This window comes from Doryrhamphus excisus, chromosome 10, assembly GCF_030265055.1.
Source record: "Doryrhamphus excisus isolate RoL2022-K1 chromosome 10, RoL_Dexc_1.0, whole genome shotgun sequence".
NCBI lineage: Eukaryota > Metazoa > Chordata > Actinopteri > Syngnathiformes > Syngnathidae > Doryrhamphus > Doryrhamphus excisus.
This window is the reverse complement of record NC_080475.1, coordinates 19,889,874-19,908,059: the sequence shown is the minus strand read 5'-3', so window position 1 is coordinate 19,908,059 and position 18,186 is coordinate 19,889,874. Positions and strand designations below refer to the sequence as shown.

Here is an 18,186-nt window from a genome sequence, read left to right as displayed (position 1 = left end):
AGAGTTTGATAATTTTACTGTTTCTAATCCTATTCTCCAGATCACCGTAATCTTGGTTCCTCAATTTAGAGTCCATCTGATTAGATGATCAGACTCAAGGTGCTTAGTAAGGTCTTGGGAATAAAACGTAGAAATGGTCAACTCTTCCCGATCGCGTTATTTTAAAGTCCTTGTCGCTTGTATGGAGGACCAAAACTGCCAAAATAATAAATAAATAAATAAATAAAAGTGAAAATAAAAACAAAAATGAAAAAAAAATCAAAAAATTAAATATAAAAAAATAAATATAAATGGAAATAAAAACAAAAATATATACATCAATAAATAAATAAAAGCAAAAATAAATACAACAATAAAAAACAAGATTCAAAAATTAAAAATAAATACAAAAATAAATTTAGAAATAAATACAAAAATAAATATTTAAATAGAATTACATATCAATAAATAAATAAAAGCACTCTGATCTCATATGTATTTATTTCATGCAGCAGACAAATGTTTTTTATTTTTGTATTTATTTTTGCTTTTATTTATTTATTTATGGATATATTTTTTATTTTTGTTTTTATTTCCATTTATATTTATTTTTTTGTATTTAATTTTTTGATTTTTTTTTCATTTTTGCATTTATTTTCATCGTTTTGGTCCTCCATAGCTTGTACAATTCGGAAAATAATCGAAATTGTCTGGGAAAATATATGCCAACTATTTAATGTAAGCGTCTGAACCAATGTGTACATTTTTGTATTTTTGTGTCCCGTCACATTTCGGGCTGTGAGGTCTGTGCACTAACCACTCGACCGCCGTGCAACCAAGTAGGATTCATTCATTTATTCATTTTCTACCGCTTTTCCTCACGAGGGTCACGGGGGGTGCTGGAGCCTATCCCAGCTGTCTTTGGGCAAGAAGTACACCCTGGACTGGTGGCCAGCCAATCACAGGGCACATATAGACAAACAACTATTCACACTCACATTCATACCTATGGACAATTTGGAGTGGCTAATTAACCTAGCATGTTTTTTTGGAATGTGGGAGGAAACCGGAGAAAACCCACGCATGCAAACTCCACACAGAGATAGCCGAGAGTGCTAGTAAACTAGTAGTCATGGGAAAAAACGTGTTGCTGCTGGATGTTCACTCAGCTAAATGTACTGAGCGTAGAACATCACCGAGAACATTCATTCATTCATTCATTCATTTTCTACCGCTTATCCTCACGAGGGTCGCGGGGATGCTGGAGCCTATCCCAGCTGTCGCTAATTAACCTAGCATGTTTTTGGAATGTGGGAGGAAACCGGAGTACCCGGAGAAAACCCACGCATGCACGGGGGAGAACATGTAAACGCCACACAGAGATGGCCGAGGGTGGAATTGAACCCTGGTCTCCCAGCTGTGAGGTCTGCACGCTAACCACTCATCCACCGTGCCGCCCCTTATTTAAAATTATGAGTTGTATTAACTTAATAATACTGGCAATCGCATTTTGGCGACACTGTAATTGCATGTTGATACAGATTAACTCAATATTTCAAGTTAATTAAGATTAAAAAATATATGTTTTTTAGTGTGCAGGAGTAGGGAGTACTTATATGAAAATATAAAAGTTTGGGAATCACTGCTTCGGATGATCCGCGCCAACTGTTACATTCCGTGTTTACGTCCCGTGACTACATGAAATGAATATCAGTTTTGCGATGAACTTGTTTTGCTGTTTACAAATTCTCGTTGCACAGTTGAGCCGATTGTATCACAGCCGTTGCTTTTTTTTTTTCAATGACCTGGCTTCTTTGATAGTGATGTGGTAATCGAACGTCACAGAGATACAGATGGGCACATTCATACACGATGTACCCATAACCGCAGATGGATCCGCTGGCCTCAGCTGCTTGGGGGTTAAGGATTTGCTTCAGGACACATCTGTACCGGTAATGAACGATGGAATGGAGATCATTTACGAACAAATATGACTTTACATTTTTTTTTTTCAGTAAATAGTGCTTTGTTTTAAAGTCTTTCGGTCATGAACGAACTGGTTGTTTTTTGTGAACGGAATGAACGAATTCAGTCCGTTTTGGATTGGCTGGAGAGTCAGTTCACCGTTCCGTGCTTGCCTGTCTTATCCTATCGTTGAAACTCGTTCTGTGGGTGGGTGGAGTTAGCTGACCGAAAAACCGAGAGATTGACCGACACTGTCGGTGATTTCGTTCATTCCGTTCAAAAAAAAACAAACTAGTTCTTTTGACCCGTTCGTTCATGACCGACACACTACTAACACATCATGTGTTGTTGCGCTGTTGAGTCGGAACGAACGTGAACATAAACAGACTGACTCGACACGGTTGACCGGGTCTATGCACAGAATGAGATCACAGGCTAACGACCAATTGACCCAAATGACCGAAATTAACGAAATGAACAAATTTTTCACTGAATGATCCGGTTCACTGAAACGAACGGTTTTGCCCACCAATATCTCAGAACATAGAACAGTAGCTAACATTTTAAAATGTAGCTAACATTTTAAAATGTAGCTAACATTTTAAAATGTAGCTAACATTTGCCCACCAATATCTCAGAACATAGAACAGTAGGTAACATTTTAAAATGTAGCTAACATTTTAAAATTTAGCTAACATTTTAAAATGTAGCTAACATTTTAAAATGTAGCTAACATTTTAAAATGTAGCTAACATTTTAAAATGTAGCTAACATTTGCCCACCAATATCTCAGAACATAGAACAGTAGCTAACATTTTAAAATGTAGCTAACATTTGCCCACCAATATCTCAGAACATAGAACAGTAGCTAACATTTTAAAATGTAGCTAACATTTTAAAATGTAGCTAACATTTTAAAATGTAGCTAACATTTGCCCACCAATATCTCAGAACATAGAACAGTAGCTAACATTTTAAAATGTAGCTAACATTTTAAAATGTAGCTAACATTTTAAAATGTTAGCTACTGTTCTATGTTCTGAGATATTGGTGGGCAAAACCGTTTGTTTCAGTGAACCGGATCATTCAGTGAAAAATTTGTTCATTTCGTTAATTTTGTTAATTTCGGTCAATTGGTCGTTAAAATGTTAGCTACATTTTAAAATGTTAGCTACATTTTAAAATGTTAGCTACATTTTAAAAATGTTAGCTACATTTTAAAATGTTAGCTACATTTTAAAATGTTAGCTACATTTTAAAATATTAGCTACATTTTAAAATGTTAGCTACTCAGGCTCAGGCCATGGACCAGAATTTTCAGTTGGCCTCGAAGCAAATATTCTTTGTTGAACTACGTACTCAACATCAGCTAGTGAGCTACTGCTAGCTTACGAGCTACCCCCCCTGTGATAGCGACAAGTTAAACAAGTTAGACACACAGCTAGCGTTTTGAAGTCAACCTATAAGTATTATAATGATAAGTAATAAGTGACATGTTAAAAAAGTAAGTTAGCATGACATTAAAGTGGTAATCTCTTGGCGTTCGCCAGTAGGACAAAAACAAGCTAGCTGACAAGCTAGTGAGAACTAACAAAAATTTGTAAACAAAGACGCTGGCATCGTGTAGAGTCTGTTTCCACGGTTGAATAAGCGGGACGTTCACTTACCTGATTAAAGTGTGGACCAATAAAATACCCAGAAGGAGACGCCACCAGTAAGCTTCACTTTATATCCGTTTGTGTGCTTGATGCTTCGTGACTGATGTTGGGTCGTGCTTATATATTTCATAGTGTTGGGTTAATAGAATTTTCTTGCTGTTTTGCAGTGCTAATTGCGTCTGTAGTCGTATTGTGAGTCATGTGGTTGATTATCTTTCATTACTAATGGATTTCTATGTGCGGTGTTCCTACATAAAACCACACTATGCTACACGCTATTTTGCACTGAACAGTGTCCTTACTTTAACTACGGCACAAACGATATATCTATGAAAATGTAAGTAAAATATGTGTTTGTGTAAATTAAGGTGATTTTGTCGTTTTTCATATCACTTTAGTGCTGCAAATTTTTTATTATTATTATTATTTTTTTTATCTATTCTTGTATTTATTACTAATTTTATGAGTAACTACTTACTACCTTGACATTGTTCTGACTGTTATGCTTTATAAATGGCCAATAAATTTAAAATTTATAATAAATTATTACGTAATGAAGCAATTACCGCCATATGCTAATTATGTGAGTAGTCTTATGGATGCAGGGGTGGCAATCTACAGATTAAAAATATAGTCGGAGCAATGGATATATCCTAATGGATATTAAAATTGAAGTTATAAAATATAATATAACAATAGAAAAGCAAGAAAAAATGAATACAACACAAATTGAATGGAACATTTTTTTTTTCAAATCCTTCAAGAACAACTTCCCGAGAACGTCAACACACCCCTGATTGATTGATTGATTGATTGATTTACATCCCTCTTTACACAATTCAAATGTTCGCTCAAAAAAACACATAAAGCGTAGCTTATAGCCACCAAGTAACGTTAGCGTACCATATACATTCCATAATGTAGTTTACTGTACATGAAGTTGTGATATCATAGCTTTATTTTTGGCCGGTTTTTCCACTTCCTTAATACTGAGGATTCCCAAAACCAGCCTCCAAAAACTACCCAGTACTACTTTTTGACATATTCCTAAACATTTCCAGTAAGAATGCATACTTTACTAAACTATGTAAATACTGTATATACAATTTGGCTGGAATTAATTGGCATAAAAACGATGAAGGGCAGTGTACCACTTAGCTGAATTTTTTCTGTAGAACTTAGTAAATTAATTTTGTTCTTTGAATTTTGCATGGTGTTTCTCGATGGGATCTCGCCCGGGGCGTGTATCATGCCTCCCTAGTAGTTTTCTACACCCAACTTTATCAGATCAGAAACTCAAAAAATCAGTCAGTAGCTGTTGAACTGTTCAAAGTCAGTCATCAAACCTTCATCCTGTTACCTTCACCTTAATCCACTCTTCCTCCGGCAACCATGTAGACCGCCTCAGGGCCTCGATTTTCCAAGGACATACCGGTACATTGTGGTCTAAACACACTGACTCTGACCGCAATGTTACTGTGTTTTGAACACAAACGAATCGAGGGTGCCGCCTGACCGGCATACCAAAAAGGACATTTCTGGGAGAAGATGGTAAAATAGCTGGTCACAGGATTTTCCAACTCTACTTTATCAGATGAATGACCTCAGGGCTGGTTGATCAGGTCATAGACGATATTCAGCGTGTAAGACCCAATTCAACACTTTCGTTGTAGAACTGAAAATAGCATGTTTTTGAGGAATGGTGTGATTCTAAGAACATTCATTCATTTTCTACCACGTATCGTCATGAGGGTCACGGGGATGCTGGACTGGTGGCCAGACAATCGCAGGGCACATTTAGACAAACAACCATTCACACTCACATTCATACCTATGGACAATTTGGAGTCGCTAATTAACCTAGCATGTTTTTGGAATGTGGGAGGAAACCGGAGAAAACCCACAAATGCAAACTCCACACAGAGATGGCCGAGGGTGCTAGTAAACTAGTAGTCATGGGAAAAACGTGTTGCTGCTGGATGTTCACTCAGCCAAATGTACCGAATGTAGAACATTACCGAGAACATTCAATCATTTTCTACCGCGTATCCTCATGAGGGTCGCAGGGGATGCTGGAGCCTATCCCAGCTGTCTTCGGGCCAGAGGTGAGGTACACCCTGGACTGGTGGCCAGCCAATCACAGGACACATATAGACAAACAACCATTCACACTCACATTCATACCTATGGACAATTTGGAGTCGCTAATTAACCTAGCATGTTTTTGGAATGTGGGAGGAAACCGGAGAAAACCCACGCATGCAAACTCCACACAGCGATAGCCGAGGGTGCTAGTAAACTAGTAGTCATGGGAAAAACATGTTGCTGCTGGATGTTCATTCAGCCAAATGTACCGAGTGTAGAACATCACCGAGAACATTCATTCATTCATTCACAGGGAAATCACAGGGCACACATATAGACAAACAACCATTCACACTCACATTCATACCTATGGACAATTTGGAGTCGCTAATTAACCTAGCATGTTTTTGGAATGTGGGAGGAAACCGGAGTACCCGGAGAAAACCCACGAAAATCCACACAGAGATGGCCGAGGGTGGGATTGAACTCGGGTCTCCTAGCTGTGAGGTCTGTGCGCTAACCACTCGACCGCTGTGCAACCAAGTAGGATTCATTAATTTATTCATTTTCTACCGCTTTTCCTCACGAGGGTCACGGGGGTGCTGGAGCCTATCCCAACTGTCTTTGGTCAAGAGGCGGGGTACACCCTGGACTGGTGGCCAGCCAATCACAGGGCACATATAGACAAACAACCATTCACACTCACATTCATACCTATGGACAATTTGGAGTCACTAATTAACCTAGCATGTTTTTTGGAATGTGGGAGGAAACCGGAGTACCCGGAGAAAACCCACGCATGCATGGGAAGAACATGGAAAATCCACACAGAGATGGCTGAGGGTGGAATTGAACTTGGGTCTTCTAGTTGTGTGGCCTCTGTGCTAACCACTTATGCACCATGCAGTCGATTCTAAGAACTTAATTTATTAGATTTATTTCCTGGTGTTTTCTGCAGGATTTGGTGGAAAAAGGAAATAATTTTCCATATTTGGTGGCAGTAGGAATTGGGTATGGTCGATTAGCTAGTCGGGCAGCACCCTTGGCCATGGATCCATTAGTGGAGAACAGACGGTCCAACAGCCAGATGTGGAGAAATTGGTCATTTCTTGCAAACGATAAAAACATTTTACATCACTCATGTTGGTACATTTGAAAATTTCCTTTCTTAAAAATAAGGAATCATATAATTTCATATAATTTAATTGATATTTGTTTATGATTCTTACACTTTGCGATAGGATCACTAAGTCAAATCTCTCAAAACAAAACATTTCAACATAAAAGTTCATTTTTTCCTTGTTCTGTTCCGTCAGATACCGTTGGCCTTATTGAGTGAAGTGTTGCTTCCTGGTTTCGTACCATTTTCCGCCCTCATCGATTGCTCAAAGGCGTCTGTCAACGACAACTTGTCCTCTGCTTCAGTCTCTCTGTGATAGAAGTAGTTGAAATTGGACACAATGACCGGAACGGGTAGCGCAATGGTCAGTACGCCAGCAATGGCGCACAAGGTTCCGACCATTTTACCCCCCAGGGTAATCGGACACATGTCCCCGTAGCCGACGGTAGTCATGGTTACCACCGCCCACCAAAAACCATCCGGTATGCTGACGAACTGAGTGTTGGGTTCGTCGACCTCAGCAAAGTAGATAGCGCTGGAGAAAAGGATGACGCCAATAAACAGGAAAAAGATAAGCAAGCCAAGTTCTCGCATGCTAGCCTTGAGCGTTTGTCCCAGGATCTGCAACCCCTTGGAGTGCCGTGAGAGTTTAAAAATACGGAAAACTCTCACCAGACGTATAATCCGAAGAATAGCCAAAGACATATTTTGTCCGGAGCTCTCTTCCGCCTTTGTGACGAGTTCCGTCACCACGGTGACAAAATACGGAATAATGGATATGATATCAATAATGTTCATGAGATTGTGGAAAAAATCTCGTTTGCTTGGGCACACCAAAAATCGTATACATAACTCAAAGAAGAACCAACCGATGCACGCCGTCTCGATAATGAAGAACGGATCGGAGAACACAGTCGGCAAAACGGTAGTCGGAGTCACGGAAGCGTGAACTCCGGATAAGTTGACAGCTTTCATAGCCGTGGGCACCACAACATCGGTATCATCTCTGAATTCCGGTAATGTTTCCAAGCAGAAAATAATAATGGAAATAACTATAACAAGAACAGACACCAACGCAACGCCCCGGGCGGCATTGGAGCTTTCCGGATATTCAAATAACAGCCAGAATTGTCGATAAATGTCGGTATTTGGAAGCGGGATATCGACATCCTTAAGAAATCCTTCTTCTTCTCGAAACTGCTCCATGGCTTCGTTCCCAAGCTCGTAAAATATGATTTCATCTGCAAATACATCCAGAGGAACGTTTGCCGGACGTCGTACCTTACCCCCGGATTGGTAGTAATACAAAATCCCGTCAAAGCTGGGTCTGTTCCGATCAAAAAAGTACTCGTTCCTCATTGGATCAAAGTAGTCCATTCTCTTCTGAGGGTCCCCAAGGAGCGTATCAGGAAACTGGTCTAATGTTTTGAGCTGTGTCTCGAAGCGAAGACCGGCTATGTTAATAATGACTTTTTGGTCTCCATCATCCAGGCCTCTTTTATCGACGAAAAAATCCTCACAGCATTCCTTAGCAAGTTGGCTAAAGATGGCTTCGCTTTCCTTGGTGCCTTCGCTGCTCAACAACAACTTCCAATTGGAGATCATACTGGAATGACTACTTCTGTCCTCGATGTTTGGGGTTAGCATCGGGGAATGCGGTACTTCCAGTGTCTGTATAAACGGGACCGGCGTGGATGAGGTGGAATCCCACATACACGAGGGAACAGGACTGGGGTGGGATGGTATAGTGGAAAATTCCTGTGTACGCAGAAGATAATTCCCACTTGGGATGTTGTGCTCTGATGGAATGTCCACAGCAAGCGCTGTCGTCTCATCAGCAAAGGTGTCCTCCTCATCCTCAAGACCAACGTTGAGGTCATCTAGGCTCCCAAAGTCTACCAGGGCCATATCCATGGCCATATCCGGGATTAAAAAACAGTATCGAAGTAGTCGAGAAGTTCAGTCAACAGGTAGAAACTACTTGGAACCAAAGCGTCGAGTCGAGGTGGGACTGTTTTCGGTTCACCCCTGACACCTGCAGATGGAGAAACATGAGAAGACTGTTGGTTTCCAATGGTAATGGTAATGGTAATGGTAATGGTAATGGTTTAATTTCATTTGAACATGCATCAGATTCCAATTGAGTGCATCCCATAATCAGTTCCCAGTTCCACATGTCCAAAAGGAGTAGGAAGAAGCAAAGCTTATTAAATCCTACCCCTCCATCTGGTACTTTTACAATCAGTAACTGTTACATTTGTTCACTTCCTGCTTTCCATAATACAGTTTAAGGTTTAAGGTACATAATATGTACCGTAGTAAGTGTCAATATAGTGATATATATAGCACATCATGACTCTTCATCCTTGTATTTAGCTAATTTATTTTATTTATTAATTTATAAATTTATTTTATAAATTTTTGTAAATTTTTTTTTAGTTTTTTAAAATTTTTTAAATTTCTTATTTTATTTTTGTCACGTACTGTAGTAAGTACAAGGTGATATGAGCATCCAATGCCATAATGGGTACCATAGTAAGTGTCAATATAGTGATATATATAGCACATCATGACTGGTTCAAGACTCTTCATCCTTGTATTTAGCTAATTTATTTTATTTATTAATTTATAAATTTATTTTATAAATTTTTGTAAATTTTTTTTTAGTTTTTTAAAATTTTTTAAATTTCTTATTTTATTTTTGTCACGTACTGTAGTAAGTACAAGGTGATATGAGCATCCAATGCCATAATGGGTACCATAGTAAGTGTCAATATAGTGATATATATAGCACATCATGACTGGTTCAAGACTCTTCATCCTTGTATTTAGCAAACATCAACTGCTTGTATTGTTTCTTGAATTGGCTCATCGTTGTGCATTGTTTGATTCCCTTACTCAATCCATTCCATAGTTTGATTCCACATACTGAAATGCTATGCTAACGCTAACGTAGTCCTAGCATAGAAGTGTTTCAAATGTACTTCTTCCCTGAGATCATATTTCTCCTCTCTTGTAGAGAAGTATTGGATGGCATTTTTAGCTAATTGGTTATTTTTAGCCTTATGCATTATTTTAGCTGTTTGAAGATGAACTATATCAGCAAGTTGAAGTATTTGTGATTTTAGAAATAAGGAGTTAGTATGTTCTCTGTAGGCGGCATTATGAATTATCCTTACTGGCCTTTTTTGCAGTACATTTAGCGAGTGAAGATTGTTTTTTATAGTTATTAGTCCATATTTCCACACAATAAGTAAGATATGGTAGAACCAGAGAGCAATAAAGAGTGTGGAGTGATTTCTGATCGAGAACAAGTTTTGCTTTTTTCAATACTGAAATATTTCTGGCAAACAAACTAAGAACGAGAACTAAGCCCCTGACAGACTTCATGTCAACTTTGTGTTTAATGTCTTTGTTGTCAACTGATATTCAAATATTTGCAACAACATTACAAAAACATACCATACATACTTGTGTCAAATTAGAGTTGGTCACTTTTGTTGGAACCAAGAAGGGTGTCACCTTGACTTGTGGTTGTACAGCTTAAAGCGGAGGTGTCACATGGGGTCTCATGTGAACGCCTGGCACTCGTTCTATTTCGGACATTCTATTAATAAACAGCAAGTCCATGAAGGACAAAACCATGAAATAACAAGTCCACTTACATGGGATGCTGTAATGTACAAAAAGGAATACGGGTATTGAACTCTGCGCCGGGATGGATCACATTTTGGTGAACCGACCTTTTTGACTTCACCAGATGTGCATAGATATGAACAGATGTTCTAGCTTAGCCACCAATCAAATTTTCCGTAGCAGATCGGATGCGCTTATATGTCCAAAATGCAACTACAGGATTCAGCATATTGCATAAATATGAATTATCGGATATGAATGACCTAAGTAGTCATCATTGGTACAGCTAATAACACATTTACTCAGGTAGTAACTATCATAAACGGGACCTATTATGCTAATTTTCTGTTCCTTTGTATTGAGTTGTGGACTCCTATAGAGCAGCTACACATAATAACCAGAACGGAAAAGATCTTCCAGAATCTGTATTTGTATCACGATCTGTTTTAGTTTATTCCAGGCCTGCAGGCACCCCCATTCTGCTGACCCCAAATTTATCGGAGTCGATCATAAAAGGCGATTTATCTTTTTTTAAAATCTATGCTTTTAAGATACAGCCATATGTGTTAGATCCCGAATCCGATTCGGGAGTAGAAACTGGACAGGACTACAATTTATCAATGTCCGAACTGTGTTCATTTTGTGTAAGTAACGGAACAAAAGTGGTTGACCGTGTAGCATTATAGAGTGTGCATACAGACAGCAGGGTGCAAATTGCTAATAGCAAAATTGCAAAGTTGCTAATAGCCATCAGTGAGTATACCCGAGTTTTTTAAACACCAGTAGTCCTGAAAAAATGGTTAATGACCATAATACATGTGGCACGTTACCGATGTTGTACAAAACCTAATGCAAAAATGCTAAAGCTAGTCACCATTCAAATACGTTTTGCAGGAACCTATTTTCTTGAGAAACTTAAGACTGTCCAGTTTCCACTTCCGGATTTGAACTTGGGATCCAACATAAATGTTTTTATGTTTTTTATGTTAAAAGGGCGACAATTTAAAGGGATCAATTGCCGTTTATCAACTCCTATATCGTCCTATAACACCGATAAAGTTGAGTTCGGCAGCTATCCGGAAGTCCTCGTGAGCACTTGGGAGTTTGACCAACCACAGCGGAGTGAGCATTCCTGAAGTCAGGCAGTGAGTAGAACAAAATCCAGGAAATACCACTGGAATAGGTGCAGATTCTGGAAGATCTACAAAGCTTTCTTATTTTTCGAGGCCTGCACATGCACTTTTTGTTGAATATTGTTGTAACAGTTATTTTACAGTTTATTTTATTTTCAAAGTTTGTAATTTTGTAAAAAAAAAAAAAAAGAATTTGAGATTGATGAGCTGGGAGTTGCTTTTGGGCTGCAGTCCCCGGTGGAGTTGATATTTTTGGATATGGTTTTTGGGATTAATGCAGGCTGGGCAGCGCAGCGCCATAAGCCGAGGGATCTCCTTTGTCAGATCAACACAGATGTCAGCCAGCCATCACAGATATGCAGACAAGCACAAAAAATAGCCATCTCTTTGTCGGCCCACCGTGCACACACACACACACACACAGGGATATAGTACATGTTAAATTTTTAATTTAAAATATTTCAAATGTAGCATTCTACGACAAAAAGACTGCTGCAATGTACTGTTTACAACAGGTTTGTTTATTTAGAGACAAAAAATACATTTATAAAACCACTAAGTTGTACAAAAACAGTCAATTCCATACACAATGCATTAGATTTAGTTATAAAAACATAGCAAGGTAACTTTACATCAAACATCTCCAGGTGGATCCCATTCTGATAAGACTCCATTACTTACCAAGTCACTGTCTTGACTGAGCAACCATCACAGTTCCTGGAGGATTCAACCAATGGGAGTTCTGAAATGCAAAGCATGTTTTAAGCAAGTATAAAATACTATTTTCATTAAGATTCTTGTTATCTGCACGCACATTCAGCACATAGCTGTGATTTAACAAGTAAAGCTCGTAATATTTTTCTGCAAAGATAGAATAATTCTACATTTTGTTACTGTATAGGTCATTGTTTTTGATGTGCATATATTTACACTTATTCTGAACAGCACCTGCCACTTTTATATTTATATTATATATATAATTTTAATTTTTTTATTATATTTTTATATAAAAATAATATAAAAATAATATATTTTTATATATATTTTATTTTTATTTTTATTTTTATTTTTATTTTTATTTTTATTTTTATTTTTATTTTTATTTTTATTTTTATTTTTATTTTTATTTTTATTTTTATTTTTATTTTTATTTTTATTTTTATTATGATGAGGTATTGATTGATTTTTTTCATATTTTTTCCACTATTTTCTCTCTCTCTCTCTCTCTCTCTCTCTCTCTCTCTCTCTCTCTCTCTCTCTCAAAAAAAATATATACAAATACAAAATCATGGAAAAAAAAATATGAACAAAATCAATGTATTAATATTTAAACCAACTTTGCCGGTCTTGGATGACGACTGTATTTTTTTCGTTTTTTAGACCTTCAACAAAATATTAAGATACACACAAGTATCAAAAAAGTCAACAGCGTATTTTGATTTTCAGTATGAGGTACTCTATGGAAAAGTTTGGACATGTCTGAAAATGTCTCAAAAAAACGACATCATTAGTGTAGCGCTGGTGTGCAGTGTTCCAAATTACCAGGAGTGGCCAATCTTGAAAGAACTGCACGTAGCATTCTGTGATTGGCCGAGGACTGACGACCTCAGCGATGCCTCAATTGGGAAGCTTATTACACCACTCTCAATATGTTGTAGTATGCACATTGCAATCTTAAACTTGTTTCATAAAATACACAGCGTTTTTTTAACAGTGAACAGTGGGCACGATCGTGCATCAGTCACTGACAAAGTTTTTTTTTTTGTCTGCTTGATATAAAGTCAGTTGGAAAACTGCTTGTAGTACTGAACGCCGTGCTTTTTGAGAAAATTAGTCAGTCAGTCGGGCGGACACATTATTTTTTATATTCATTTCCATGTTTACATAAATCACCAAGTATGAAATAATTATACGATATACAAATTTTTTTTCATCATATTTGCCATATTTGAGGTTGATTTATTACTGCTTTGAGATGTGTTGAGTCTGAGTCTTTAAATAAGAAACTTCCATCCATCTATTTTCTATGCCGCTTATCAAGTATCATGTTGTGTCCTCCTATGATTAAATTTGGTTTACATCTAAAGTCACTTGGTAAACTTGTTCCGTAACATGCTGCTCTGTACTGACCGGCCACAACATTAGGTACACACATGGCTGGCATAAAATATTACACCTCTCTCAATATGTTGTAGTATGCACATTGCAATCTTAAACTTGTTTCATAAGATACACAGTTTTTAGAAAAAAAAAAACAGTGGGCACGATCGTGCATCAGTCACTGACAAAGTTTTTTTTGTCTGCTTGATATAAAGTCATTTGGAAAACTGCTTGTAGTACTGAACGCGGTGCTTTTTGAGAAAATTAGTCAGTAAGTCGGGCGGACACATTATTTTTTATATTCATTTCCATGTTTACATAAATCACCAAGTATGAAATAATTATACGATATACAAAATTTTTTTCATCATATTTGCCATATTTGAGGTTGATTTATTATTGCTTTGAGATGTGTTGAGTCTGAGTCTTTAAATAAGAAACTTCCATCCATCTATTTTCTATGCCGCTTATCAAGTAATCATGTCGTGTCCTCCTATTTTTGAGGATATCGAAAAAAAAAAATGTGCAAAACGTTGCGATCAGATTGAATGAAAGAAAGCCCGCGAGACATCCTGATGCTTCATCTCCCATCCCTTCTTCATCCACACGTCTGGAGCAGATGTGACGTTTATGTGCCGTCTCCACAAGGCATTTACAAGATGCGAGCTGACGGGGGGGGGGGGGTTTCAGCAGGCTTGGGGCCAAGTTCCCGCGCACAACAGCTGGGACCAAAATCCGTCTTTGGCCTTTTGACAACAACACAAACATACAGTCGCGTACGAACACACACACACAGACACACAGTCAGACATACACACTGCAAAAATGAACAGAACACAACTAAATCCGTTCCTAATAAATTAAAAACTTCCTGTATAAACATCTAAATTCCAATATAAAAATCCAGTTTTATGATGCTGGCAAACTGTTATATCGGCTTAGCAAGAGTTATTCATTCAATGATATGATCTAATCAACAGATTAGACGTACCCAGCTGTATCGTTCCAATAAGTAAGTTTAAACCCACACAGTGTGGCAGATTCACTCGTCCCCAAATTACTCCTTTGTCAGCCATGGCTATGAAGCAGTAAAAATAAACACCCACTAAAAACCACACAATTTAATGCAATCAAAATAACCAAAAAAAAAAATGAGAGTGATGTTTTTTCTAATGGATGTACTTGGATTTACTTTTATAATTCCTGCCACTTTATTTATAATTATTATTTATATTATTTATATTATATATATATATTATAATTATTATTATTATTATTACTATTATTATTATTATTATTATTATTATTTTATTATTATTATTATTAGATTTTTTTCATTTTTTTTTTCTCTCTCTCTCTCAAAAAAAATGAATAAAATCGTGGAAAAAATATGAAAAAAATCATCACATTGCAATCTTAAACTAGTTTCATAAAATACACAACGTTTTTTTTTAACAGAACAGTGGGCACGATCGTGCATCAGACAATCATTTTTAGACAGGGAACATTTGCTCGCAAGCTAAAAGGACAAAATCTTCTTTTAACCCACTTCACTCACTGACTGTGAAACACACAATCCCTTTTTCAGACCGTGCCCCCTCCCCCTCCCACTCCCCCCGTCGGAGGAGATTAAGTACGTCTCATTTACACAAATGTTACATTAATTTCCAGAAGCCCTTTTTTTTTGTGTGTCAGACAGTGAAAGTACGGCCATCTGGACCGAGTATAACGCTAAGCTCAGGTGCCACACAAACATATAAAGCACTCGCACACACACACACACAAACGCAACAATCATAAGAGGACACAACAGGATACTCGATACGTGACCCTAATGAGGATAAGCGGCATAGAAAATGAATGGATGGAAGTTTCTTATTGAAACCTCATACTTGGCAATTATGATGAAAAAAATTTTATTCTTTAATTATTTGTATATCCTATAATTATTTAATATTTGGTGATTCATGCAAACATGGCATTGAACATAACAATAACGTGTCCGCCTGACTGACACTTGTAATTTTCTCAAAAAGCACCGCGTTCAGTACTACAAGCAGTTTTCCAAATGACTTTATATCAAGCAGACAAAAAAAATTTTTTGTCAGTGACTGATGCACGATCGTGCCCACTGTTAACTGTTATAAAAACGCTGTGTATTTTATGAAACAAGTTTAAGTGCATACTACAACATATTGAGAGGGGTGTAATTCGGCCGCAAACAACATTGTCAGTACAATGAAACACTTTGCAATTTGTTTTTTTTTCTATAACTAAAGTCTAACTTTCAATCATAATAATAATAATAATAATAATAATGCAACGCTAATGCTATCCAACTAGCTATCCGCAACTATTCTTTTTCGAAGTGCATTCATGTGTAGGTGCAGTAACTTGACATCGGTAGGTCATTTGAAAACTTCACACTTGACCTTTATAATTCCGAAACATGCCGTTGCATTTTTGACCCTGGAAAAAGTTACCTTTGTTTTCCATGGATGGCCCCTTCAGGTACATTAGTAAAGATTGTATCTTTTGGCTAAATTTAAATTAAAAAAACATATTCTGAAAGGTATTACATAGTCAGAAATAGAGTTGCAGTCAATACATTAAGGTTCAAACACACCACAATATGAGCATTGTCTGTCACGTTTTGTCGGGGGTTTGCAGTGTGCATTTAAATAAAAACTTTAATTTAAAAAAATAATTAATTAATAAATTAATTTTAAATATTAATTACATTATTATAAAAAATAATATTTAATTTAATAGTGTTGTATTTGCTCATGAGAATTCGAGAAGAACTTATTCAAAGTAACCCTAACCAAATTTTGTATTGAAAAATGAAATTAAAAACAGCATGCTACAAAATAGTCAGCGCGATTTCTCTGAACAAATCGGTAAAAAAAGGAACAAAATGTCATCAAATGTTTTATATAATATGATCTTGTTACTTTATGTAACTGTAAGTTGGTATATGAATTAATAACAGTCATAAAGTACAACAATTTAAGGCTTTTTGTAACTTATAATACCAATTTAAAAACATACAACAAGTAGTCCAAATATTAGAAGCCCGTGATGATTGTTTGCTTTACTGTGAGTTTTTCTTATAATATTCAAATAATATATATATATTCAAAGTACACAAAATCCCACGCCCACGCTAGCTACTGCACTTGTTGCAACACGCAAGGATGGAAGTCACTTACCTCAACTCATTTGCTTCCCAGACCTTCCAAACTTCCCGACTATCCCAGCAAAGCTTCCTGTCCACGGGTGCACACCGGATCGAGACGCCACATCCGTTGACTGCCGCCCCCTCCACCTTTTTCCCCATACACCCCTCCCTGGGGACAAGTGGAGGTCACCCCGGGGCCAGATGTGGTAGTGATATAACATGAACATGATTACGTTTTATTTGGCCAATTCCCTGCTTGACTTCGCCCTGGATAACATTGGTCTGCACATCGAGAGAGAGAGAGAGAGAGCGAGAGAGAGTGGGTGGGGGTGGGATGGAATGGGGTTCTAGAAAGGGAGAGAGAGACTAAGGAGATTTAAAAAAAGGTTGTGTTTCTAACCTCTGGTGTGGGCTGCCTCATGCTCTCTTGGCTGCACTCCATCATCATCACTTTCTCATCTCTGATTAATGCCGGAATAAATCCTATTTATTTCTATTCTTAAATGAGGACACCAGATATTCGGGAGAAATACGAGGAAAATAAAGTACTGATTCCGTTGGATGTTTACATTGAATGCACCAATATTGGTCTATGAAGTCGTAGTGGTTAGTGTTCTGGACTTTGGAGCCGATTCCTTAGGTTCGAATCTCTGCTTTTAAGCATCATTGGTATTCGTCAGGAAGGCATTCCAGAATATAAAGAGCTCAAGCCGAAAAAATTACTATGCGGATCAAAAAATTCCGTAATCAGGAAAAAAGACAAACGCATAAGTTGGTCTGTAAGGTCGTAGTGGTTAGTGTTTTGGACTTTGGAGCCGATTCCTTAGGTTCGAATCTCCGCTTTTAAGCATCATTGGTATTCGTGAGGAAGGCATTCCGGATTATAAACAGCTCAAGCTGAAAAAATTACTACGCGGATCAAAAAATTCTGTAATCAGGAAAAAAGACGAACATATAAGTTGGTCTGTGAGGTCGTAGTGGTTAGTGTTCTGGACTTTGGAACGGATTCCTTAGGTTCAAATCTCTACTTTTAAGCATCATTGGTATTTGTCATGAAGGCATCCGGAATATAAAGAGCTCCAGCCGAAAAAATTACTAAACAGATCAAAAAATTCTGTAATCAGGAAAAAAGACAAACGCATAAGTTGGTCTGTAAGGTTGTAGTGGTTCGTGTTCTGGACTTTGGAGCCGATTCCTTAGGTTCGAATCTCTGCTTTTAAGCATCATTGGTATTCGTCAGGAAGGCATCCGGAATATAAGGAGCTCAAGCCCAAAAATTACTATGCGGATCAAAAAGATTCCGTAATCAGGAAAAAAGACAAAGGCATA

The 18,186-nt window shown here is 37.4% G+C and overlaps 1 protein-coding gene across 2 annotated transcripts; it reads right to left on the bottom strand.

Moving 5' to 3' along the window:
• Positions 1 to 4,214: 4,214 nt before the first annotated feature.
• Positions 4,215 to 17,113, bottom strand: LOC131136701 (potassium voltage-gated channel subfamily A member 10-like). Of its 2 annotated transcripts, XM_058083872.1 has the most exons (3): positions 16,889 to 17,113; positions 12,258 to 12,318; positions 4,215 to 8,842 (listed from the first exon to the last, which is right to left on the bottom strand). In XM_058083872.1, exon 3 carries the CDS (start codon positions 8,725 to 8,727, stop codon positions 7,000 to 7,002), a length of 1,728 nt encoding a protein of 575 aa, XP_057939855.1. In that variant the 5' UTR covers positions 8,728 to 8,842; positions 12,258 to 12,318; positions 16,889 to 17,113; the 3' UTR covers positions 4,215 to 6,999. The 2 variants fall into 2 exon arrangements, with proteins under 2 accessions (XP_057939855.1, XP_057939856.1); XM_058083873.1 differs by lacking the exon at positions 16,889 to 17,113 and having other exon boundaries at positions 12,258 to 12,624.
• Between the last annotated feature and the right edge of the window lie 1,073 nt (positions 17,114 to 18,186).